General features: G+C 41.1%; 1 protein-coding gene across 1 annotated transcript in view; it reads left to right on the forward strand.

Moving 5' to 3' along the window:
* The window catches only part of LOXL2 (lysyl oxidase like 2), a 128577-nt gene that overhangs the window by 79860 nt on the left and 22993 nt on the right, over positions 1-25724 (forward strand). The window contains exons 7-8 of the mRNA XM_058194346.1: positions 9574-9725; positions 15483-15650. Of these exons, the coding sequence (XP_058050329.1) occupies positions 9574-9725; positions 15483-15650 (320 nt within the window). The remainder of the gene's footprint in view (positions 1-9573; positions 9726-15482; positions 15651-25724) is intronic.

The following is a 25724-nucleotide window of genomic DNA, read 5'->3' on the forward strand; positions in this document are numbered from 1 at the left end:
CAGATTGTTGAGGGCAATAAGTTGACTTTGTATATAATATACTAATAGGATGAAGACTATTGCTTAACATAGTGTAAGCCGCCCTGAGTCTTCGGAGAAGGGCGGGATATAAATGCAAATTAAAAAAAATACAACTGGCCCTCAATTAAATCCAGTTTGACACCCCTGTTCTATAAAATCCAGTATCTAAGATTTAAGTTTTTTAAAAAATACATTTTGTTTTATCAGCAAAACTTAAATACAAAGCAGGAAAAAAAAATACATCCAGTACCAATAACGAAAAAAAAATTGGTGTACAAAAAAAGGGAGGGAATGACACACGTATCAAATAAATGTAACATTAAACATATAGAATTCACCCTGGCCGGATGCTGGGGGTGGGTGGGAAATTCTGCCATGGTAGCATCAAAGCAATGTCCAGGGCACAAAGGAGTCAAGAAATCTAAATAAACCGTGAAGTAACTCCAAAATGCTGTGGTTTGAGGAAAGAAAAGGAAAATAATTTATGTATGAGACAGACACTGCAGCTCTCTGGAATCTTAGAAATGTGAGCTTACAGCCAAATTGCTCTAATATATATTTAATTGTGGTTACCGCTATGGAAGTGTTAGCATCACATGAAAAAAAACCTCGCTGCAACGTGATGGGGCTGGAGCAGGTTGGCACATTACACAAGGAGAAGCTAGACGTTTTGAAAGACTGCTTTGGTTTTGTTGTGTTTTCTTTACTGAAAATTGGAGATCGCTAGAAAAAACAGCTAGCCTTGCTTCGAAGTATGTTAATAAAGCAGAAGGTAGCAAAACCTCTAGCAAAATAGGTTTGCATTTTTTTTCTATCTGCTTGTTCGGGTTTTCTCCCGTGTAAAATTGGAAGTGTCTTGGCGATGTTTCAACGAAGTCTCATTCGTCATCTTCAGGCTTCAGCTTCGTGCTTCTTGCTTCTTGCTCCCAGAAGCACAAAGCTGAAGCCTGAAGATGACGAATGAGACTTCGTCGAAACGTCGCCAAGACACTTCCAATTTTACACGGGAGCAAACCCGAACAACCAAAGACCTACATACAAACACCCGTGAAAACCTCAGAAAACAAATATATATATATATATATATATATATATATACACACACACACACACACACACACACATACATACAGTATATATGACAAACGAGTCCCTAACACGAGGAATGACACCAGACCCACACTCACGAGGTCCACACAGGATGTCACCACCACACATCCACCCAGAAAGCAGAGCCAAACCCACACTGATCATGAAGCATGACCAAGGACCAGAAGCCAGACTGCAGCTGCAACATTAGCCATTTCAAACCCCTCCAATCCATACATGCAGCAGACTGACACCCACTATGAAGATGTAGCACGACCACGAACACGAAGCCAAACAACAGCAATGCAGCTCACCAGCTCAAATCCCCCTGCAACTCAGACTAATCTGAGCATAAACAAGCCCCCACCCAAACAGGACACACCCCCATCCAATCAGAGCACAAAAAAAACCCATCCAATCAGAGCACAGCCAAGCTCCCACCCAATCAGTTCAAACCCCCACTAGCAGTTAAAAAGGAAGAAACAGCTGCAATCACACATTGCTCCCAGAAGCACGAAGCTGAAGCCTGAAGGTGACGAATGAGACTTCGTCGAAACATCGCCAAGACACTTCCAATTTTACGCAGGAGAAAACCCGAATAACCAAAGACCTACATACAAACATCCGCGAAAACCTCAGAAAACATATATGTGTGTGTGTGTGTGTGTGTGTGTGTGTGTGTGTGTGTGTGTGTGTGTGTATGCATATTTTGTTTGGGAAAATATAGATTACTGCTCAATGAGACAGCAACAAAATTAACTTTTTCCATCTTCTAACTTCTTGAAACTTGGGAAAACCATGAAAGGTCTTTCAGTTTAATTTACTAGTCTGTTCAAGCACACAAGATAGCATGAACAGGCCTCTGTAATTGTTTTACGATACTAATGTTCAATAATAAGACTAATAATTTTAGGATGCTACTGTGATAGTTGGATTAATTCCACGGGGTCTTGGCTATTTTGACTATAATATGATCCTAAAATTTCTCTGGTGAAATTTTATAAAATCAATACTGAAAATTGCTACTATATGTAGTGTACCTTTGAAAAGGACATAGAAACTGTAAAATGTAGCAGAAGAACATATGCAAGAATCACATATGTTTACATCAAAATATCAATGCTGATTGCCAGTTGTTTACCAAATGTAATTTTATTTATTCAGTTTCTAATAGCCTTCCATCTCAATCTGATTACTCTACAACTGACTCTGAAATTGACTAATTTTAAATCTTGATATTGGCATTGATCTCAGGGTCTGATTGTCCAAAGCAGAGGTCTCCAACCTTGGCAACTTTAAGCCTGGCGGACTTCAACTCCCAGAATTCTGGGACTTGAAGTCCTCCTGGCTTAAAATTGCCAAGGTTGGAGACCCCTAGTCTAAAGAACCTCCTTTCCCGTTGGAAACTTCTCCAATTACTAAGATCAGCCAGAAAGATTCTTTTGATGTAGCCACTGCTTTCAGAAGCCCATAGTTGTGGCAAAACTAAGAAGATTTTGAAATATAATCCCCTATGGAATTATACTTGGCCCTCTCTCAGTGTCTAGAAAATCTATAAAGGCAAAGCAGTTTTGCTAGTCTTATGATAATTAAATGATTTGATGTAGGAGAAGGAGAGGCAGAACCTGGGGCGGAGTCAAGAAAGTAATCTGCCAGGAATCACTATTTTGCCACAAGCAATCCAACTCCGCCTCCTCTCGAATTCCATCAATTTAGTGTTGACCATTAGTTGACTTGATTCTTGTATATAGGCATGAGCAATAACTCAGCAAAACTGGAACTTAATATGTGGTCCTGATTCTTCATACCTGACATTTTAGAACCTACTAAATTATTAGTTTTTAACGTGCTGCTTTAGTTTTTAGATTCTGTGTTTTTTAATCATGATTATTATTATTATTTACTTTATTCATTAAACATGAAACTCAATCAACTGAACATTCAAAAAGGCATCACAAATACCATTGACTGGTGCTAGTGGCTGATATGGGTTGCTGCCAGCATCCTAGGTATCAACCAAGTACCTTCTTAAGATGTACCATGTTCCAAGTAGCGCAGTTTTTGCAGTTCCGCAGGTGTTATTGCAAGAAGCTGCAATTTGTTGATGTATCTTATAAAATTCTTAGACATGCTACCAAGTCCCCCAATGACAATGGGTATCACTATTACATGTTTCATCCATAGCCATGTAGTTTTGATGGCCTAGTTGCGATATTTCATGATTTTTTCCAGGTATTATTATTATTATTATTATTATTATTATTATTATTATTATTATTATTATTATTATTATTATTATTAACTATTTATTAAACATGAAACTCAGTCAACTGAACATTCAAAAATGCATATTATTATTATTATTATTATTATTATTATTATTATTATTATTATTATTATTATTATTATTATTATTATTTTGCTTTGGTTCTTCTGCCTTGAATATATGCTGGCATAGAAAAGTAGGGTATAGAAGACAGACAACACTGTCTTGTTTGCTAGCACCCTAAGAGTCCAGTTCTATTTGCATTTTTTGAACTTAGTGGGAATATTTTTTTTTTTTTTTTTTAAATAAAAAGTTTTATTTTTACAATCATATCAAATAATTCATCCAATGTACAGTTATATACAATTAGTCGGGCTTGCCCAGTCACCACCACCCTTCTTAACACTCTTCCCTCTTCTACCTTCTTTTACTTTCCAAACCTTCCTCTCCTTCTCTTATCTACATCCACTCCTCCCTCCACCCTACACCTTCCTTCTCCCTCTACTATCCCTCTTCCTTCCTCTTCTCCTCTTTCCTACCTCCTACTCTCTCTTTCTCCTCCCACCGTTCTAAAATGGTAACTATGCAGACCCGACCCTACATTAATTATATTTCTTCAATAACCCCTGTACATTAACCATCACTCCATCTCTACCAAACCCCCCCCAATTCCCCTCCCCCTTACCCCCCACCCCCCACCCCGACTTCCCAGAACAAAATGCAGGGTATCAAAACTAACAATCATAATCCAAAATAATTCCTAAATTATAATCTCTAGTCACACCACACTTAGTCACACTCTCAATTCCCCTCTCCTTCAAAAATATATCTAATACAAAATATTTCCTAAATTTACTCATATGCTATTCGATATTTTTTTTATCTGATACTTATTTTAAATATAATCAATCCACATTTTCCATTCTAAAATATATTTTTCTAGTATATAGTCTTTCAAGTAAGCGGAGATTTTTGTCATCTCTGCCAGATTTGATACTTTGAGTGTCCATTTGTTGTTTTGTTTTGTCCATTCTTGATTGTAGGTAATTCTTCTTTCTTCCAATACTGAGCAATCAAAAGTCTTGACTGTTATTAAGTTCAAAATCAATTTAGTCTCTATAGCTGTATAGTCCATAATTATTCCTAGTAGAAAGAACTGGAGTAAACTTAATCTTCTTTTCAAAATATTCTGCATGATCCACCAGCCTTTAATCCAAAATACTTTAACTTTTTACAAGACCACCATATATGGTAATAAGTAGCATCTTCACAATCGCATCTCCAACATTTAGCAAGATCTAATATGTGTTTCTTGTAAACAGGTAATGTCATTTTTAAATTGTTTCAAATAATGAAATACTTTCCTTCTCTTCTGCGGTGAATTCAGGCCATTAACATTCCAAGATAATAGTTTAATTGCCATTATCGGCCGAAGGAAACTTTTAGAACACCAGCCGCAGATCACATTTTACTTTAGGCCTTGCTCCTCCCACTGTTTCCATTGTAGTAGTTGCCAGTTGTTGTTGTGCCTTCATCTCTTGTTCCTTGCGTTTAGCAGCAGCTCTAGTCAGCCTTTGTTCTTTTGAATCTAAACCCGTCGTAGGTATTTCCAACACTTGTAATAAATCTTCTTCCATCACAATCTGTTCTTGTACCTGCTTCACTTCTCTTCCTTCACTTCAGCCTCCTTCTTCTAGCTTCCAATGGGGAAGACTTCCAACTTTAATACCTCAACATAAAATTCTCTTGCTTTTCCAACCGTATTGAAACGATGTACTTTCCCTGCATAATATACTATTATACCAGTTGGAATATCCCATCTATATTCAATCTGATGTTTTTTAAGTTCATTCACCAGGAAGGCAAATTCCTTCCTAGCCCTTAACATTTTTGGTGGAATTTCCTTTAATATCAAAATATCTTGACCAGCAATCTGAATCTTCTCCCCCTTATATGAAGCTTGCAAAATCTGATTTCTCACTGTTCTGTTTGTAAAATAAATAACAACATCCCTTGGCAACTTTTTTGCCTTGCTATCCAAGAATTCACACGATATATTTTATCAATTTGATAAGCCACATCTGCTGGACGAGCTGCTAATATCTCAGCAAATACTTCAGAAAAATTTCCTTAAATTCTCTTCCTTATTTTCTTTCAAACCTCGAATTCTAAGAGCAAATTCCATATTTCTATATTGTATCAAAACTATTTCATCCTCTGTTTTTCCATTTTACTTTGAAATTCATCCATTTTATTTTCTAATTTTAAATTATGTTGCTTAATTTCTTCAACCTCCTCTTCCAATAAAATCACATTCGTTGCCAAACTTTGTACTGCCATTACAAATCCTTCTTTAACTTCTTTATTTCCCACTTGAATTTCTGATATCTGCTCTTTCATTTCAGACATCTCATCAGTTATTACTTTAAATTTTTCTTCTATAAAGCCTTTTAAGTTCTCTTGTAACGCCTCTAAATTCAATGTTCTAGTCTCTGCTGTATGAGCTGGAGAGGCACCAGCTGATAAAGTTCCAGAGCTCTTTGTTACAGTAGACTTTAATTGTTTGGCTGCCATCTTCTATAAAATTATTTATTTATTTATTTCCAACTTAATATTCACTTTAAATCTTCTTAACTTCTGAAAACACAGTCTTTTAAAGCAGTATTTAAAAATCTCCTAGATTCTATCAGCAGGCAGCAAAGAGTTAAAGCAGCAAGTAACATGCAAATTACCAACTGCAGAGGCACACGCTGAAAGTATCACTTTCGCTTTCCACTCGTTAACTTGTTAACAATTCGCCTCCATTTTCTTGCTGTTTTCAAGCTTGTTACAAAGTATCGGGGAATCGGCTTGGCTACTTGCTTAAAGTTCTCCCACTTTCGTTCTGTCCGGTATAATCCTTTATTGTCCAAAATAAATCTCGGCGTTTGGTCGTGGTGATTGGTTCCGCCAAAGCAGAAGAATCCTCGGATCTGGAGCACTTCGGGTTACTGGAGGGAACTTAACCCTTCAAACCCCTTTTTTCTCAGGGGCTTTAGGGAAATTCAACCTCTGCCCTCAGCTCACCCCTTCTCCTTCTCCCGAAGAGGGGGTTTTCCGAACCGCTGGGCAGCAGATTTAAACTGTCCTAGCGATTCCACATAATCCAGAGGTTGGTGATCGTAAAGATCACCGCCATCACCTACGGTGCCAAACCGGAAGTCCTACTTAGTGGGAATATTTAATAAATGTGCATAATATCCGACACTAATAGATTTACTAGAGAAAATGCATGAATATTTATTTGTGTATTTATTTCATGTGTAAAGTTTTTTATTTTTTTTTATTTTTTTTTACAGGACAAAATTTTTTATTTTTCCATAATAATTCCCACAATTTGACCAGTGTACAATACAATCACTTATCCAACAATCGATCCTATACTCAAATTATACTCAATCAGGGCTGCTCGACCGCCACTCCCTCCCTTAATCCTTTCTACCCTTCTCATCCTTCTTCTACTTTCCCCACCATCCTTCTCCTCGCTTTCCTACTTCCCCACCTCTTTCCCACTTCTCACTACCATCTTTTCTAACCCTCTATCTTCTCCTCCTTCTTCTCCTCCTATCCTTTCTTCTCCCTCCCTTCTTTCCTACCTACCTACCTGCCTACCTACTTTCTTCCTTCTTTACTCCTCTTTCCTTACCCTTTCCCTTCGGGAGTGGTTACCGAGCAGCCCCGACTTTACACCATTCCAACTTGTTTAATTCTACCATTATTCCTGTACAATGGCAATCAATCAATTTATAAGCTTCCTCTTCCCCCCCTCCATTTCCCCCTTCCCCCCCCCCAAGACTTCCCAACAGAATACAGGGTATTGTAACTAACAAACATAATCTAAAATATAACATAAAACATATTCCATTTCACACCATCACACCATCACACTATCAATTCCCTTCTTTCTTATTTGTGTATTTATTTAGGTAGTTTTAGACTGTCTAGTTTCATCCCAACTTTGGATAGTTTTCAACATGAAATATTCATTAAAAGAATTTTTTTTTAATTTGCATTTATATCCCGCCCTTCTCCGAAGACTCAGGGTGGCTTACATTGTGTTAAGCAATAGTCTTCATCCATTTGTATATTATATACAAAGTCAACTTATTGCCCCCAACAATCTGGGTCCTCATTTTACCTACCTTATAAAGGATGGAAGGCTGAGTCAACCTTGGGCCTGGTGGGGCTTGAACCTGCAGTAATTGCAAGCAGCTGCTGTTAATAACAGACTGTCTTACCAGTCTGAGCCACAGAATATAATGCAAAACAGAATATAATGCACATATAATGCAAAACAATGCAAAACAAATGCGTGGAAAAATACCAGCTCTATGGGTATGGAGATTCTCAGTCATCCAGATCATGGTTGTTCCCAAAGTTGCATTTTCAAGAGTCAACTGGACTTTCTGGTTTTTCTTTGAAGACGTTTTGCTTCTCATCCAAGAAGCTTCTTCAGCTTTTGCCTCTCATCCAAGAGCTGAAGAAACTTCTTGGATGAAAAGTGAAATGTCTTCAAAGAAAAGCCAGAAAGTCCAGTTGCCTCTTGAAAGAAAACCTTTGGGAACATCGGCTCTATTAGATTGACGTCCCATCAGAGATCCATGGTTTCTTTTAACCCAGGGCTGTCCAAACTTGGCAACTTTAAGACTTGTGGATTTCCCCTCCCAGAATTCCTCAGCCAGCTTTACTGGCTGAGGAATTCTGGGAGTTGAAGTCCACAAGTCTTAAAGTTGCCAAGTTTGGACACACCTGCTTTAACCCAGGACTTGGGAGAAGAGCTAGATTTTAAGAGCTTATTTCACTGAGGCTGCATTACAAAAGGGAACCATAAGCCCTTCTACCGGATGTAATATTTTTTTCCTCAAATTTTGTAGTGTTAGGATGTCCATTTAAAGTTCAAAGATTTCGTGGAAATCTTTTTATAACCCTCTGTTTTCTTGCAAAAGTAAAGATAATGTTAGAAATCTTCTAATAATCCATGTTTATTTGCAATCTTTCTATAGTCCTACGAAAGAATTATCCTTATCCCTATTGAAATGTCAGACTTTGTGGGCAAACATAGTAAAAAAAAAAAAAAAGCCAGTTGCATATTTTGCTTCCAATTCTCCAAATGAAATTTAAGAAATGATGGAGAAATGGAAAATTGGCCTTCGTTCTGTTTCTAACAATTGAAAGAAAGGAAGAAAAATATTGGAAACAGTATCTCAAAGAACAAAAACAAAATTAACTGCAGAAAAACTTCATTAAAGCCCCGGATATTTTTAACTCAGAAGTTTCCTTGGCCTCTATCTGGATTTGAGAATATCTGGGCAATTGAGATGTCCACTCTATGAATTGCCCCAAAGGTGGGTTTTTTTTTCAAAAGGCAACAGGATTTTCTTGGGTTTTTTTCCTTTGAAAACATTTAACTGCTCATCCAAGCTTCTTCAGTTGAATTGAGAATCTCTGTAGACAATCTCTAGGGATGCAGTAGCTCAGTGGCTAAGACAATGAGCTTGTCAATTGAAAGGTCGGCAGTTCAGCGGTTCAAATCCCTAGTGCCACGTAAGGGGGTGAGCTCCCGTGACTTGTCCCAGCTTCTGCCAACTTAGCAGTTCGAAAGCACATAAAAAATGCAAGTAGAAAAATAGGGACCACCTTTGGTGTGAAAGTAACAGCGTTCCGTGCGCTTTTGGCGTTGAGTCATGCCGGCCACATGACCACAGAGACGTCTTCGGACAGCACTGGCTCTTTGGCTTAGAAACAGAGATGAGCATTGCCCCCTAGAGTCGGGAACAACTAGTAAGGGGAACTTTTACATTTACTTTTATAGACAGTCTATGAATTCTTAACACATTTGCCTTCTCTGATTTCTCCAGATGCAGCTTAGGATACTCTTAGGACAGGTCTCTAGGGGGAAAGCTTTTATTAAGCAGAACGAAAAAGCAGGAGAAAACACAACAACATTGGCTTACCACATATGATGAAGTCATATGTTTTACTCTCTGAAAGGGGGACTGTAAGATCTGCACATTTCCTAATTGAAGAACTATGTAGATATGTTGACTTTAACTGCTTATAGTCACCAAATTAGGGTACTTTCCATCAGAACATGTAAAATATATACTTCGGATTTATTCTGGGGAAATGAGCTTATGGGTGTCTCGCTCTTTTTAAAGGCATTGGCCCTATCCATCTCAATGAAGTGGACTGCACAGGCTTTGAAAAGTCCATTACAGACTGTAAATTCAGCAAGGAGATCAGGAGCTGCACCCATGAAGAAGATGCTGGTGTGAGATGCAACATCCCAGCGATGGGCTTCCAAAACCAGGTGAGATCATTGGGAGAATAATTCTTCTTCTTCTTCTTCTTCTTCTTCTTCTTCTTCTTCTTCTTCTTCTTCTTCTTCTTCTTCTTCTTCTTCTTCTTCTTCTTCTTCCTCCTCCTCCTCCTCCTCCTCCTCCTCCTCCTCCTCTTCCTCCTCCTCTCCTCTTCCTGTAGAATGCACTGTGCACTTCATCATAAGAGCTGGAACATAGAAATATCATTCTTACTTTTATCACCGTTGACCTCCAGATGAAGAGACCACCATCAAAGATATAATCTATTCTACTTTTGAGATCATTGGTTTAATTTGGACCAGCCACAATCTCTAAGACCAACATTGTTGTTAGTGCAAAAACATGAGGAGAGGCAACCCAAAGGTGCTTTTTCCTAAAGGCAACTGGACTTTCTTGATTTTTTCCTTGGAAATCATGTTGCTTCTCATCCAAGAAGCTTCTTCGGTTCTGAAGAACCTCTTCAGTTCAGAACTGAAGAAGCTTCTTGGATGAGAAGCAGAATGTTTTCAAAGAAAAAAAACAAGAAAGTTCGGTTGCCTTTTAGAAAAATCACCTTTACAATAACCATAACTTAGATCAGGGCAGAGGTGAGTTTCAGCAGGTTCTGACCAGTTCTGGAGAACCGGTAGCAGAAAATTTGAGTAGTTCAGAGAACCCGTAGTAAAAATTCTGACTGGCCCCAACCCCATCTATTCTCTGCCTCCTGAGTCCCAGGTGATGGGAGGAAATGGAGATTTTACAGTATCCTTCCACTGCCATGTCCACCAAGCTACACCCACCAAGCCACACCATGCCCACCAAGCCACAGCCACAGAACCGGTAGTAAAAATTTTTGAAACCCACCAGGTTTGATCAGGGGTGTCAAACTCGATTTCATTGAGGACTGCATCAGGGTTGATCACATTGGGGGAAGGGGGGGTCGGGGGGGGCGTGGCTGAGATGGGCATGCCCAGCTTAATGTCACTTATGTCGGGGGGGGGCCTGTGGTGGCCCGAGTGCTCTGCCAGTGAAAATGGGCTCCCGAGCTCTGTTTTCACTGGCAGAGGGTTGCAGGAGGCCTGCACAGCCAAAAACGGATCTCGGGAGCCCATTTTCACTGGCAGAGGCACTGTGAGCCAGTCCTTCACTGTTTCCAGGGTGGCCCTGTGGGCTAAAACTAAGCATTCCACGGACCTTGTGTTTAACGCCGCTGACTTAGATGATTGAGAATCTCCGTAGACAATGAGGAGAGTTAACTGCTATAGCAGCAATGATAGTAGAAGTCGCGGTCTTCTTCAGTTTTACCATTACACAGAGCAAAGGAGCTGGGGCTCTTTTGATGTGCCTTGTTTTTATGTCTTAGTAGCATGATCACTGTTTGTGACGTCAGCTACTAACCCCCCGGGGTCAAATTCAACGTTGAGCACATTGTAATATTTTTAAACCCATGCGCAAACAGGGCTAAAACCGTATGAAGCGCAGCACACAAACCGATGTTAGAGGACCCAAAAAACACAAGCAAGCTCATCAAATAGCCGCCGTGACCTGAAAAGGGTCACATGAATCAGACGTTTGGAGACTTCTTAAAATGTTTACTGAATTTGAGTTCTGAACAGGAGGCGCTTTTCCTCAACCTTCCATATTGAGGTCATCTTCAGACTGCTGGCTCTGACTCCATTCTGGCAGGCAGTTCAGTGAATTTGTAAGATTTACATCCCAGGATCTGGCCAAACTCCACATGTTCCATTCAGTTTAACATCTGTGTTCTCTTAAAATCCATGAGCGCAACATAATTTGAGAAACATCCTAGCTTTTCCCCCAATAATTTGCTTCATAGTTTTCAACCAAGCTTCTTCCTAATACTTTCATTAAAACAATTAAGGTAAAGGTAAAGGTACCCCTGGCACATATGTGTTAGTGGTTCCCGACTCTAGGGGGCAGTGCTCATCTCCATTTCAAAGCCAAAGAGCCAGTGCTGTCCAAAGACATCTCTGTGGTCATGTGGCTGGCATGACTCAACGCCAAAGGCACACGGAACGCTGTTACCTTCCCACCAAAGGTGGTCCCTATTTTTCTACTTGCATTTTTTACGTGCTTTCGAACTGCTAGGTTGGCAGAAGCTGGGACTAGTAACGGGAGCTCACCCCATTACGCGGCACTAGGGATTCGAACCGCTGAACCGGCCACCTTTCGATCGACAAGCTCAGCATCTTAGCCTCTGAAACACCGCATCCCTTTAAAACAATTATTCCACCTTAAATATCAGTTTGGGTTTATGCTCAAGCATTACTTTTTTTTTTAAATTTGAATTTATATCCCGCCCTTCTCCGAAGACTCAGGGCGGCTTACACTATGTTAAGCAATAGTCTTCATCCATTTGTATATTATATACAAAGTCAACTTTTATTGCTCCCAACAATCTGGGTCCTCATTTTACCTACCTTATAAAGGATGGAAGGCTGAGTCAACCTTGGGCCTGGTGGGACTTGAACTTGCAGTAATTGCAAGCAGCTGTGTTAATAACAGACAGACTTAGTCTGCTGAGCCACCAGAGGCCCTTAATGCCATGTAACCTCGGTTTCGAGACCCTCAACCCCAAGAGAGGCTTTTACTAACATGATGCCTTCTTGATGGACTACAGTTCACAACAATATCCTGGTAGCTTAGAGACACTGTGAATTATAATTCAGTACATCTGAAGAGTATCAGGTTTGAGTAGAACTCTTCTAATCTAGACTGAATAAACATAGTACATTGTTGTCAAGAACTGGTAGAAAACAAAAATGAGTTCCTGTTCCCCCAGGTAAAATTGTTCTTGTCTGAATACAACTGTACATTTCATCCAGTGATGAAATGTAAAATTTGTTACTATCGGTTCTGTGGACGTGGCTTGGTGGTGGGTAATGTGACTGGGTGGGCGTGGCCAACTTTTTTTTTTACTTTTAAAAGCATTTTTTCTACAACCTCTTTGGCCGAAGAGATTGTAAAAAAATGCTTTTAAAAGGCTCTGACGATCCCAGCTGAGTTGCCTGATGGTCAGAGGCTTTTGTTTTCTTTTAAAAGCATTTTTTTTGCCTTTAAAAGAAAAAAAAGAACCTCTGACGATTAGGCAACTCAGCTGGGATCGTCAGAGCCTTTTAAAAGCATTTTTTTACAACCTTTTGGGCAGAGGCCTTTTTTTTTTTTACTTTTAAAAGCATTTTTTGGGCCGAAGAAAAAATGCTTTTAAAAGTAAAAAAAACTACAACCCTCTGATGATTGCGTGGCTCAGCTGGGCGGGGGGGGGCAGGTATTTTTGCTACTGGTTCTCCAAACCACCCGCTGCCATCGCTACCAGATCGGGCGATCCGGTCCAAACCGGGAGTACTTCACCCCTGATTTCCTCCTTTGTTAGTATGATCTTCAGAGGTGCCTGGGAAAAGCTGTGTACAATCAAATCTAGCATAGCCCAGTACATCCTGCATAGTATGTAGAATATACAGTATATCACAGAAGTGCGTACACCCCCTCCCATTTTGTAAATATTTAAGTATATCTTTTAACCCTCTTGGGCATTATCTTGAGGGTACAGCACATTTTCACTGTTATACAAGCTGTATGCTCACTATATTGTAGTCATTTCCTCAGTGTTGTCACATGAAAAAATATACTCAAATATTTACAAAATGGGAGGGGGGCTACTCACATCTGTGATATACTGAATCTATATCATGTTGGATAGCCTATATATAAAAAATATTTTGGAGTTCTGGACTTCCAAGAACAAGGGGAGATAGGCTAATGTTTCAGTGGATTGTCATATACTGTTGATTACTTAATATCATCTTAATAGACTTAGGAGTAGAAGGCTAGAGTTTTCCCAGTAGGATTTAATACAGCCGAGATCTTGCTAGGAATTGTGAGAGTAATAGAATGGAATAGAGCTGGAAGGGACCTTGGAGGTCTTCTAGTCCAGCCCCCTGCTCAAGCAGGAGACCCTACACCATTGCAGACAAGTGGCTGTTCAGTCTCTTCTTAAAAACCTCCCGTGATGAAGCACCTATAATGTCTGAAGGCAAAGCTGTTCAATTGATTAATTGTTCTCATGGTTAGGAAGTTTCTCCTTAATTCCAGGTTGCTTCTGTCTTTGATTATAATCTGAAAATATTTCATGATTTAGGCTACTGTATAAATTGATCATCAGATATTACACCAGGTATCATCTGTAGACTACAGTTGTTATTATTCACAGACCTCTGAGTCAATTTGGTGTAGAGAACCAGTTTGGTGTAGTGGTTGAAGTGCCGTCCTAGAAACCAGGAGACTGTGAGTTCTAGTTCCGCTTTAGACATGAAAACTTGCTGGGTGATTTTGAATCTCTTTCTCCCTCTCCCCACCCCCCATCTCTGTCTCTCTCTCTCTGTCTTTCTCTCTTTCTCTCTCTCTCTGTCTCCCTCCCTCCCTCTCTCTCTCTCTCTTCCTCTCTCTCTCTGTCTTTCTCTCTTTCTCTCTCTCTCTGTCTCCCTCCCTCCCTCTCTCTCTCTCTCTTCCTCTCTCTCTCTCTCTTCCTCTCTCTCTCTCTGTCTCTCTCTCTCTCTCCCTCCGTCTCTCTCTCTCTCTGTGTCTCTGTCTCTGTCTCTCTCTCTCTCTCTCTCAGCCGAACCCATCTCACAGGGTTGTTGGAAGAGGCAGGAATATTCAGTTCATTTGCTGCCTTGAGTTAGTCATAAAGTAATAAAAGCGGAATAAACATAAAAATAAATTATAAATATTTTTTTGTCCTGGACCTGATACATGGCCCATGATATCATCTTGATCATGCTGATGGAAGATACTGTTGGGCGGCAGCAACTCAAAATGCAGAGATAGCCTGAGCTATGTCAATGTGATTCTTTTTTCTGCAATTTAATTTTTTAAAAAAAACAACGAGGAGAGTTTTAAACCATCTAAAGTTATTTCCAAGTCAACTGGAGGCAATCCACATTCAAAAGCCAGCCGGATAATTTTGGTCAACCGAGTTGCCAAGCATGCCTTTGTTACACAACTCGTTTCCCTAGCCTGGTTTTCTATGTCCTCTACGAGCAGAAAATGCCAGAGGTGATTCATGCGATGATCCCCGATACCAAACCAGCCAACCAAGTACTCACTCGACCGCGACCACCCCGCACTCATTAAACTGAGGGGTGCACTCTTTATCGGGGACATAAATGGACCCAATGGACCGTAGGAATTCTCTTGCCATGGATTATTGTTGAACTCCCACCTAGTGGAGGAAATACAGTGATATGGACCGTAGTGGACTTGTTCTCTAAACAGGCCCATTATTCCCAAAAATTCGGGCCAAGTGGAGGGGGGAGGGGGGTAGAAGGGAATTGTGGATCCATCATCCTGGGTTTAGCTTGGTTGGACAAATGGGAACCCACAATTAAATGGGAGGATGGTTTCAGGAAAATTATATGGACTCCTACAACCCGTAGCCGAACCCATGTGCCATGTGACCCACCCGGCCATGGGAAGAGATTGCCAATGAAACCTGGGATGTATTTGAGGGTGAAGTGGAAGCGTTTGAAAAACTGAGCCCATCGAACTTGTTTGGGAGAAAGCTTTCGGGTTTTTTTTAAGTATTCGAGGTTTTTGTGGTCAGTCCACAATTCCCTTCTACCCTCCCCTCCCCCCTCCAAGAGGTTTCTTAGGTTTGTCAGGGAAAGTGGAGAGGGTATTGCGGGGGTGGGGCTGCTGCTGTTGTGGCAATCACCATAACTTTGACAGCTGTCAATTATTCTCCGCAGATACGCTTGAGTGGCGGCCGCACACCTTACGAAGGCCGGGTGGAAGTTCTCCAGGAGCGCAATGGCACATTCATATGGGGGTCCATCTGCGGTGAAGGATGGGATATAATGGATGCCATGGTAGTTTGTCGCCAGCTGAATCTTGGCTATGCTAACCATGCCTTCCAGGTACAAGATTGCTTTAATTCCACAGGTGAAAAACAAATTCCCCTTGTTATTCATTGCTCTTCAGAAGTTCTTATCTAAAGACATATTCTTTGAGTTTTCAAGCCAGGATTTACAACATACAAAATTCCTTGTTTTCTTGGCATCGTATACAACTTTCTTCTGTGTCCGTCCTTCCGCTTCCCTGTGCTTGGAGTAGCCTTCCTACTCCCTATCCCCATATTTCTGGGGAATCTACTTCCTTTCTTCCCTTCCTGTCTCCTTTGAAAAGGTAGGAAGGAAAGCTAAAACAGACACTGAGTAGCCCTCTTTTGAGTCATATGAAATTGGGCTCTGTTGTGACCCAGGACCAAATAGGTAGTAGGAAACTCAGTCAGTATAAAAGCAAACAAACTTTATTAAAACAGCTGAGAATTACTTCATTCTCAGCGTAGTCCAACTAAATTAAAGCAAATTCCTCCCAACACAATTCCTCAGTCCTCTCACCAACCTTGGTCCAATTAGGCAAACTGCCAAAGGCCTTTCTTGGCAAAAGTTCAGAAGACACCGATACAAATGCAACAAGAAAAAGCTATCAACATTGTTTTCCGGCAAAGAGTCCAAACGCCATCGCTGGTCTTTTAAGCCTTATGGGAGGGGCCAATCATCAGTAGGGAGGGGCCCTATTCCAGAGTCGTCCTCTTTGCTTGAGCTGCTCTTGCCTTCTGGCAGCTCTTCTCATGCGTGCATTAGCAACAGGCTCCTCCTGTACCTTTGCCTCACTGCTGTCCACCTCTAGAGGCTCTGGAGTCCGCACATCACTCCCCGATGGCCCTGGCCCCATGTCTACCTCTGACGCAGAGCCCTCATCCGGGCCCTCCCCAGCCTCCAGGACTGGCCCATGTTCTTCCTCAGCCTCATTTCTGTCTGACTCCGTTGCCAGCTCTGCAGGCTGCTGGCGAACCACAACAGGCTCTAATCAAAGAAATAGGTTTTTACAGCCCAGAATAACCAGGAGCTACAATTACCAGTCAAAGATCAGTAACATGAAGAAGAGGAATTATGATAGAATTGTGATAAATTGGATACAAGATGACACTATTTCTTTTGTAGAAGCTGAGTATAGTTTATATAAATTATGAGTTCTGCTGACTGCCGGCTGCCTGCAATTTGGCAGTTCGAATCTCACCGGGCTCAAGGTTGACTCAACCTTCCATCCTTCCGAGGTGGGTAAACTGAGGACCCAGATTGGGGCAATAGGCTGACTCTGTAAACCGCTTAGAGAGGGCTATAAAGCACTGTGAAGCGGTATGTAAGTTTAAGTACTGCTGCTATTGCTATAATTTGAGGCTCCACTTAATGTTCCATGGAACATCGGTATTTATTTTTGGAGTGTTGTGGCACATAAGCACAAGGATAGCTTCAGGACACCAGATCAAAAGTTCATCAGGTCCCATGTTTTTATTTGTAGTCACTGTGATACTTCAAACAAAAAATGATGATGACAATCTATTTTGATCGTTAGTCCCCTGGTATATGAAGGCTCCAATTCACCATGGTTTTAGATACATTATTTTTTTTTAAAAAAAAATCATACTGCGCCAGATCAAAGGGTTTCTTCCTGACATTTTTCATCTCCTGGGCTAATTGTAGCTCAGAAACCTATCCTTTCAGCTATACTGAGTGAAGTGAATACCCAAGTAAGCCACACTGAGGAAAAGACGAAATATAACTCTAATAACAAAATGGCATATTTACGTCTTGTTATGCATGAAACACCTCCCTTAATTTTAATTTAGCCTCAAATTTTACTCTTTGATGTGACAGAAAGGAGAAACATTAAGGTGAAAACTTTCCACTGCACTATTGAACTTCATCTGATTTGAATTACTTTTCCATTCAGTTGATTTAGTCTTAGTTCTGGACACCCAATGTTTTGGAGGCCATTTTCAGCCAAATGTCTGTTGGGCCAAAAAAACATTCACCGCTCTTGTTAAAGCCAAGCAGTCGTGGCTAAAACCACGTAGCACAGTAGCTAGGCAGCAAGAAGGAAAATAAAGTTACAAATCGAAGGCCCCGGAAAGATTAGAATAGAATAGAATAGAATAGAATAGAATAGAATAGAATAGAATAGAATAGAATAGAATAGAATAGAATAGAATTTTATTGGCCAAGTGTGATTGGACACACAAGGAATTTGTCTTGGTGCATATGCTCTCAGTGTACATAAAAGAAAAGATAGATTCATCAAGAATAGAATAGAATAGAATAGAATAGAATAGAATAGAATAGAATAGAATAGAATAGAATAGAACAGAACAGAACAGAACAGAATAGAATAGAATTTTATTGGCCAAGTGTGATTGGACACACAAGGAATTTGGCTTGGTGCATACGCTCTCAGTGTACATAAAAGAAAGAAATTTAAGAGGATATAATTTGCAACCTTTGAGAAATGGGCCACCCATATTTCAGGGGGTACAGCTGGAGAAGTTATCTTCTCTACACAGTATCTTCGGCCGCAAATTGGTTAAGAGACCGCAGCTCTGCTGAAACAGCAGTTATATCTGAAGTCCTATTTCTGCTGGCTTACTGTGATCAATTTTGATGCATTACATCACTGGTTCTCACTCTTTCCTTCACCACATATTCCTTTAAGTATCTTTTGTAGGCCGTGGCCACGGACCCCCGAGACTTAATTCAAGATTTAAATCATAACATTTTTTCCAAACTTTCCTGGACCCCCTGTGACCACAGGTTGAGAACCACTGCAATTATATGGATCCTGCAGATACATCCCAGCCCCAGCCCTTGCCCTGTCTTTTTCCTACGCTAATTCTTTTTATAAGCAAAAGGTTAAAGAAAGTAAAGGAAAGAGATAACACTGATGTCTGTCTAAAGCAGTCTAAACTGCATTCAGTTTTGGTCGCCATGATGTAAAAAAGACGTTGAGACTCTAGAAAGAGTGCAGAGAAGAGCAACAAAGATGATTAGGGGACTGGAGGCTAAAACATATGAAAAACGGTTACAGGAACTCGGTATGTCTAGTTTAATGAAAAGAAGGACTAGGGGAGACATGATAGCAGTCTTCCAATATCTCAGGGGTTGCCACAAAGAAGAGGGAGTCAAGCTATTCTCCAAAGCACCTGAGGGCAGGACAAGAAGCAATGGTTGGAAATGAATCAAGGAGAGAAGCAACTTAGAACTAAGGAGAAATTTCCTGACAGTTAGAACAATTAATAAGTGGAACAACTTGCCTGCAGAAGTTGTAAATGCTCCAACACTGGAAGTTTTTAAGAAGATGTTGGATGGCCATTTGTCTGAATTGGTGTAGGGTTTCCTGCCTGAGCAGCGGGTTGGACTAGAAGATCTCCAAGGTCCCTTCCAACTCTGTTGTTATGTTATGTTATGTTATGTTGCTATGCTATGCTATGCTATGCTATGCTATGCTATGCTATGCTATGCTATGCTATGCTATGCTATGCTATGCTATGCTATGCTATGCTATGCTATGCTATGTTAAACTCCAGAAAAGAGTTGAAGTCCTCCAGGCTTAAAGTTGCCAAGTTTGGAGACCCCTGGTCTAAAGAAGACAAGCCATATGAGAGGGAGCTAGCTAGGAGGAGAAAAGTAGAAAAGGAAAGAGGTAGGAGGTAATTGCATGGAAATGTAAGGGGACCCCACACCCCAAAAAAGCATTTTACCCAGGGCCTTTCTACCTTGAAATTTTCTGTGTCTCTGTGAAATAACTCCTTTGACAAGCCCATCCACAAAGGTAAACAGCAAGCCATCGTAGCTATTTAGTAGTGAGTAGATCTCATTGTAGGAAAGCTCCATTTACAGCCCTTCTTGTGTATTTACCTCCTCACTGGTAAATTGTCCAATCAATCACTTCATTCATAGGTAGGTAGATAGATAGACTGGTGGATTAGTAGGTAGGTAGGGTGAGTGATTGAGTGAGTCAGTGTGCACGTGATGTATAAATATAGATAGGTAAGTACATTGGTAGGTAAGTAGGTAGATGAGATAGATTAGATGAGAGAGCGAGAGAGAGAGAGAGAGGGAGATGGATGATAGGAAGAAAGAAAGAAAGAAAGAAAGAAAGAAAGAAAGAAAGAAAGAAAGAAAGATAGAAAGATAGATAGATAGATAGATAGATAGATAGATAGATAGATAGATAGATAGATAGATAGATAGATAGATAGATAGACAGACAGACAGACAGACATAACTGGTAGATAGGTAAGTAGATGAGATAGATAGATAGATAGATAGATAGATAGATAGATAGATAGATAGATAGATAGATAGATAGATAGATGGATGGATGATAGGAAGAAAAGGAAGGAAGGAAGGAAGGAAGGAAGGAAGGAAGGAAGGAAGGAAGGAAGGAAGGAAGGAAGGAAGATAATCAGTAGATAGGTAGGTATATGAGATAGACAGGTAGGTATATGAGATAGATAGATAGATAGATGATAGATAGATAGATAGATAGATAGATAGATAGATAGATAGATAGATAGATAGATAGATAGACAGACAGACAGACAGACAGACAGACAGATAACTGGTAGATAGGTAAGTAGATGAGATAGATAGATAGATAGATAGATAGATAGATAGATAGATAGATAGATAGATAGATGGATGGATGGATGGATGATAGGAAGGAAGGAAGGAAGGAAGGAAGGAAGGAAGGAAGGAAGGAAGGAAGGAAGATAATCAGTAGATAGGTAGGTATATGAGATAGACAGGTAGGTATATGAGATAGATAGATAGATAGATAGATAGATAGATAGATAGATAGATAGATAGATAGATAGATAGATAGATAAATAGATAGATAGATAGATAGATAGATAGATAGATAGATAGATAACCGGTAGGTAGGTGGATAAGATAGTTATGTAGTTAAATAGGTAGATAAATAGACAGACAGAGAGACAAGATGAGTGAGTGAGTGAGTGATAAATTGGTGGCAGGAAAGAGAGAGTGTACCAGTTTCATAGGAAAATGTCTCTCTGCAGAAAATGATTGGGAAGTGTATTTTTTCATGAGGATCTCCATGCTTGACCTGTGACTTGTTGCAATTCACTTCATCTCCTCCTCCAGCCTTTCCCCAGGAAACAGGCTGGGCCAGCACACAAGCCAAATAGGGAAGCGCAGTAAAGGGAACTCTTGCCTGTTGCAAGTTTAGCTCCACTGAAAAGTGCCACCCTAGAGGTCTTGGTTTATTTTCTTGTACAGCAGCCAATTTTTGGTTCAGGAGTTGAGGACTACGATGTCCACCGAATGCCCCCGTTTCCAATCTCTCTGCCCTGTTGACATTAGCGGCCCTTGTGCTCTTTGATGGAAGAAGGCATTTCCTCGCACTGGCTCTGCTTATTTTGGGAACAGAGGTCCTTGTGTTTGCTCCAGGCTGCCCTCCTCATGGAGCACACAGCCCCTCTTTATAGGTGGAACAGACCTACCTTGTGAAGGTTTTCATGCCAAGGAGGCATTTTTAATGAGGCTCCGCCTGATGCAAGGAACGTCCTGTTTGTTAGCAACATTTTCCTTAGGTGGAATATGAAGAAGAGATTCTGAACGCTGGACAGTCATTACTACTCTGCTGTTTTTCAAGCCTGGATCCAGTGAAATGTTAACCATATGCAGGATTAAGAGAGGCAGTGGGTCAGCGGCTTAACGACGCTGGACATGGTCTTTCCTTCAGCAGTTTGAGTTCTAATATTGCGTGGCAGGGTGAGTGCCCGTCACTTGCCTCAGCTTCTTTCCACCTAGCAGTTCAAAAGCATTTATCTACATGCAAGTAGATAAATAGGTACCACTTCGATGGGGGGGGTGAGCCGGTGTTGTGTCTGCACCTCCCCCCGAGCTGGGCCTCCTGCCAGAAAGTGACTTAGAGCCGGGCCTGCTGCCAGAAAGTGACTTGGAAAGTGAGGGGGAAGGGCCGTCAGGACTTACCTCGGGAGCACCGGCTTCCCTGGCTCAGCTCCAGGAGCCAGAAGCAGGCCAGGTGGAAGAGATAATGAGGCCTCCATCCCCTGACTCTTCCTCCCCCCCGGGCCATGCCTGCAGACCCAGCTGATAGCAATCAGGCTTGGCTGGATCCTAGGTTTCGTAGGCAGGAGAGGAGGGAACAACAGAAGCAAGGATAGGGCAGGCCTAGGAAGTGCTGAGTCATGGAGCCACAACCCACAGGATATAAAAGCAGTGAGCACTGCTGTGTCTCTTCGTAGCTGGCAAATCAACTGATTAACTGAGAGCTGAAGTGACTCACCAGCGTCGAGGGAGATATCAGAGAACTTGGCAGACGTTCGCTCTTCTGCTGCCAGAGCTGATAGTGTCGGCTAATTAAGCCATCACTCGGATGGAGGCAAAGGAGGACAGAACAGCCGGCACTTCGTGCAGACAGTTAGAATCCTGCTGGCACTGGACCTTGCCCAGGTGACTTTAGTACAGGGAGAAGGCCCTAGATGCTGCAGCAGGAAAGCTGCTCATCTTTCTTTCTGAGGTAGAGCTAGCTCACCCGTGACTCTTTTGGATAGCGGGTGAGCGTGAACCAAATAGGTGAACCAAATAGGGCTAATGTCAACTCGCAAAGCATCCCTGGCCTGCTCTCGAGTTGTGATAGGCAAGGGGGATGGAAAAACGGCGAAGAAGCATGGCAACCAAAACCAAAAGCACATTCCAGATATATCTCTCTCAAGGCTGTCTCCCAGGGTTACCCACAGCGGCCGGAGGGGAGTGATCTCTACAACCCGTGAAATTGCTCTGTTGGCGAATGTGACTGACACACACTGGGGGAGGGGGGAAATAGGGTCAAGTCTGGGCAGTAAATTACGTGGAGTCAGAGTTGGCTTGCTGTCAGGGTGATTTAACTAGGGTATCCTTCAGAACCCTGACAGCTAGTAGTTTTAGGCAGCCAAACTACTACTCAGCATTAGCATTGTAGTCTCTTGCCTACAATCATATGCAAAATAGATAGATAGATAGATAGATAGATAGATAGATAGATAGATAGATAGATAGATAGATAGATAGATAGATAGATAGATAGATAAATAACAACATTCACTGAACTATTTCCAAGATGACCTGTGTTACTAGGTTCTTGATCTTCACCTCATCTTCCAAAGCAGGCATCTTCATTCTCCATTCTATTTCCAAGAGATAAACTTATTAACTATGGTGTTAAAAGTGCAGCATGGTTGTAGAGCTGGGGTTCAAACAGTCTTCCAGATGCAGAACTCTAGCCAAGGGATTATTTAGTGGGTAATAATACGATCAAGGCAAGAATTCTGTCCCAAAACAGATTAAGCAGGTAGATTGATCATGGAGCTGTGTTGCGCAGAGAATTGGAGCTTGGACATAACACACACCAGCCAATCTCAAAGCAGTGCACTTTGCAATAAGTTAATTTGTCAGGAGACCGCCGAGAGAAATGAAAATAATAAGGGGGATGCACTGATTCTCAAGAATCACCTGTATTGATTTTCCAGAGTTTGGGATGGAGCCAATCGAGTCCCCAATAAGTCCTCACCCGTAGCTAGTCCAGAGCAATGGTGCTTCTCCAAATTTAAGGCGAACTTGACAAATTCGATGCTGGGATAATTCTCTAACATGAAAGATCCTATCATGGAGACGCCAAGCTGGTCAGTCCTTCGCTCAGGATAGGGCAACTGCTGATGGAAAAGGCATTCATTCACTCACAGTAGACAGGATCCTTGGCTCCTGCATGACTCAGGAGGGAGGGGCTGGGGAGGACGGACAGCCAAGCAGTATGATTTGGTGATTATTGAGCAGTTATGTGTTTTCCGGGAAAGAGGCCAGGCCTCAGTTGCTCTGTGAGCTCAGGAAAATGCCATTCTAATTGGCTCATAATTCAGTTAATTCATTCTCGTTACAGGCCAGCGTGGATAGATTTTGCAGGGGGGGGGGAGACAGAGATTGGCAGAAAAACAGGTGATCCAAGTTCTAAAGAGTTGCTTCCTATTGGGTCAAAAGTACGCAACCTATAGGATTGTGCGTATTACTTGAAGGCTTTTCCAAAAATGCCCTTGAATTTTGACTACATGTTGAGCCACCAACTTCAACACCAAGCAAGAAGTAAAAGCAGACCAGATCTGCAGCTTGCATGTGTCTCCCACTACCACTACCCCAATGCAAAGCCAGGATCATGTAGGAGCAGGATATAGATTGCATCTCTCTCCCCTCCCTCCCCAGATGCAAAGCCAGGATCACGTAGGATAAGGACTGCAGTGTATCTCATCTCATTTTCCTGACTATCACAATCTGGAATCCTTAGTAAAATCTACTAGCAAAGCTGGTTTGGAATAGGCAATCATCTTTCACTCCCAATCATTAACTGTTCTATCGATTAGATCTAGAGGCAGGGAGCTTAAGGAGCTTATTAGAAGATTTTGATGAAACCAACAGTTGAAAGGGAGGGAGCTCCATCTGGGGGAGTAAAGAGACGTTTCAGCTTGGAGTTCATTCCATGCTTAGGTTTAAAGATAAAGGTAAAAGTAAAGGTTCCCCTTGCACATATGTGCTAGTCGTTCCCGACTCTAGGAGGCTGTGCTCATCTCCGTTTCAAAGCCGAAGAGCCAGCGCTGTCCGAAGATGTCTCCGTGGTCATGTGGTTGGCATGACTCAACGCCAAAGGCGCACGCAACGCCGTTCCCTTCCCACTAAAGGTGGTCCCTATTTTTCTACTTGCATTTTTTTTTTACGTGCTTTTGAACTGCTAGGTTGGGAGAAGCCTGGACAAGTAATGGGAGCTCACCCCGTTACACGGCACTAGGGATTCGAACTTCTGAACTGCCGACCTTTCGATTGACAAGCTCAGCGTCTTAGCTGCTGAGCCACCGCATCCCAGTAGATATACATCTACCATTTCCCAAGGGAAGGCAGAATATCTGGCAAGATTCTTGTAATATCGGTGATCAACAATAAAATATCCGTTTGGGCTCATTCATTGCTTATTTGTACCCTATGACTATCATTAAGTGTTGTACCTTAGAATTCTTGATAAACGTATCTTTTCTTTTATGCACACTGAGAGCCTATGCACCAAAGACAAATTCCTTGTGTGTCCAATCACACTTGGCCAATAAAAAATTCTGTTCTGTTCTATTCTATTCACAAATGATTCTGGCTATTTGTGCCTGGACTATTGGACTGGCAACAGGTTCCCCCTTTTTCTTGGCCACGTGAAGTCTAACATGTATGTATAATGTGGCCCATCCTTATGCTGCGTACCCACTTCCTGTCACGATAAATGCAAACAGCAGGGTCTGCCACTGCCTTGCATATTTAAGTGAGATAAGTGTCTTTTTGATCGATTGACTGACTGACTGACTGAATGAATGAATAAGGAATTTATTTCTCTTTTTTTATAAAGTTTTATTAATTTTCTATTGTCTACATTTTGTTGGTGCTTAATAAACCTCGTGTTATTTTATTTGCTTAGCAGTACAGATTGTGTTCTTAAGCTCCACCCCTTTTTTCCAACCACTAGTAGAATAAGTTTCACGTTTGATAATATTCTGTATCTTCTTTCTGTTTAAACTTCAATGTGAGTCTCTCCATTTCTGCACAATCCAGTATCTTCCTAATTATCTCTTCGTCTCGCGGGATTTCTTCATTTTTCCAATATTGTGCAAATATAATCCTCGCTGCAGATAATACATGCAATATTAAATATATATTTTGTTTATCAATTTTTTTCTGGTGCTATACCTAATAAGACAAAGTTCAGGTTTAAAATCTACATGGTTTCCTATCACCTTTTCTAACCTCTGGTGGCTCAACAGACTAAGTCTGTCTGTTATTAACACAGCTGCTTGCAATTACTGCAAGTTCAAGTCCCACCAGGCCCAAGGTTGACTCAGCCTTCCATCCTTTATAAGGTAGGTAAAATGAGGACCCAGATTGTTGGCGGCAATAAGTTGACTTTGTATATAATATACAAATGGATGAAGACTATTGCTTAACACTGTGTAAGCTGCCCTGAGTCTTCGGAGAAGGGCGGGATATAAATTAAAATTTAAAAAAAAATAACCACTTATGCATTTTTGCCCAATTTTTTTTTCC

This window comes from Ahaetulla prasina, chromosome 9, assembly GCF_028640845.1.
Source record: "Ahaetulla prasina isolate Xishuangbanna chromosome 9, ASM2864084v1, whole genome shotgun sequence".
NCBI lineage: Eukaryota > Metazoa > Chordata > Lepidosauria > Squamata > Colubridae > Ahaetulla > Ahaetulla prasina.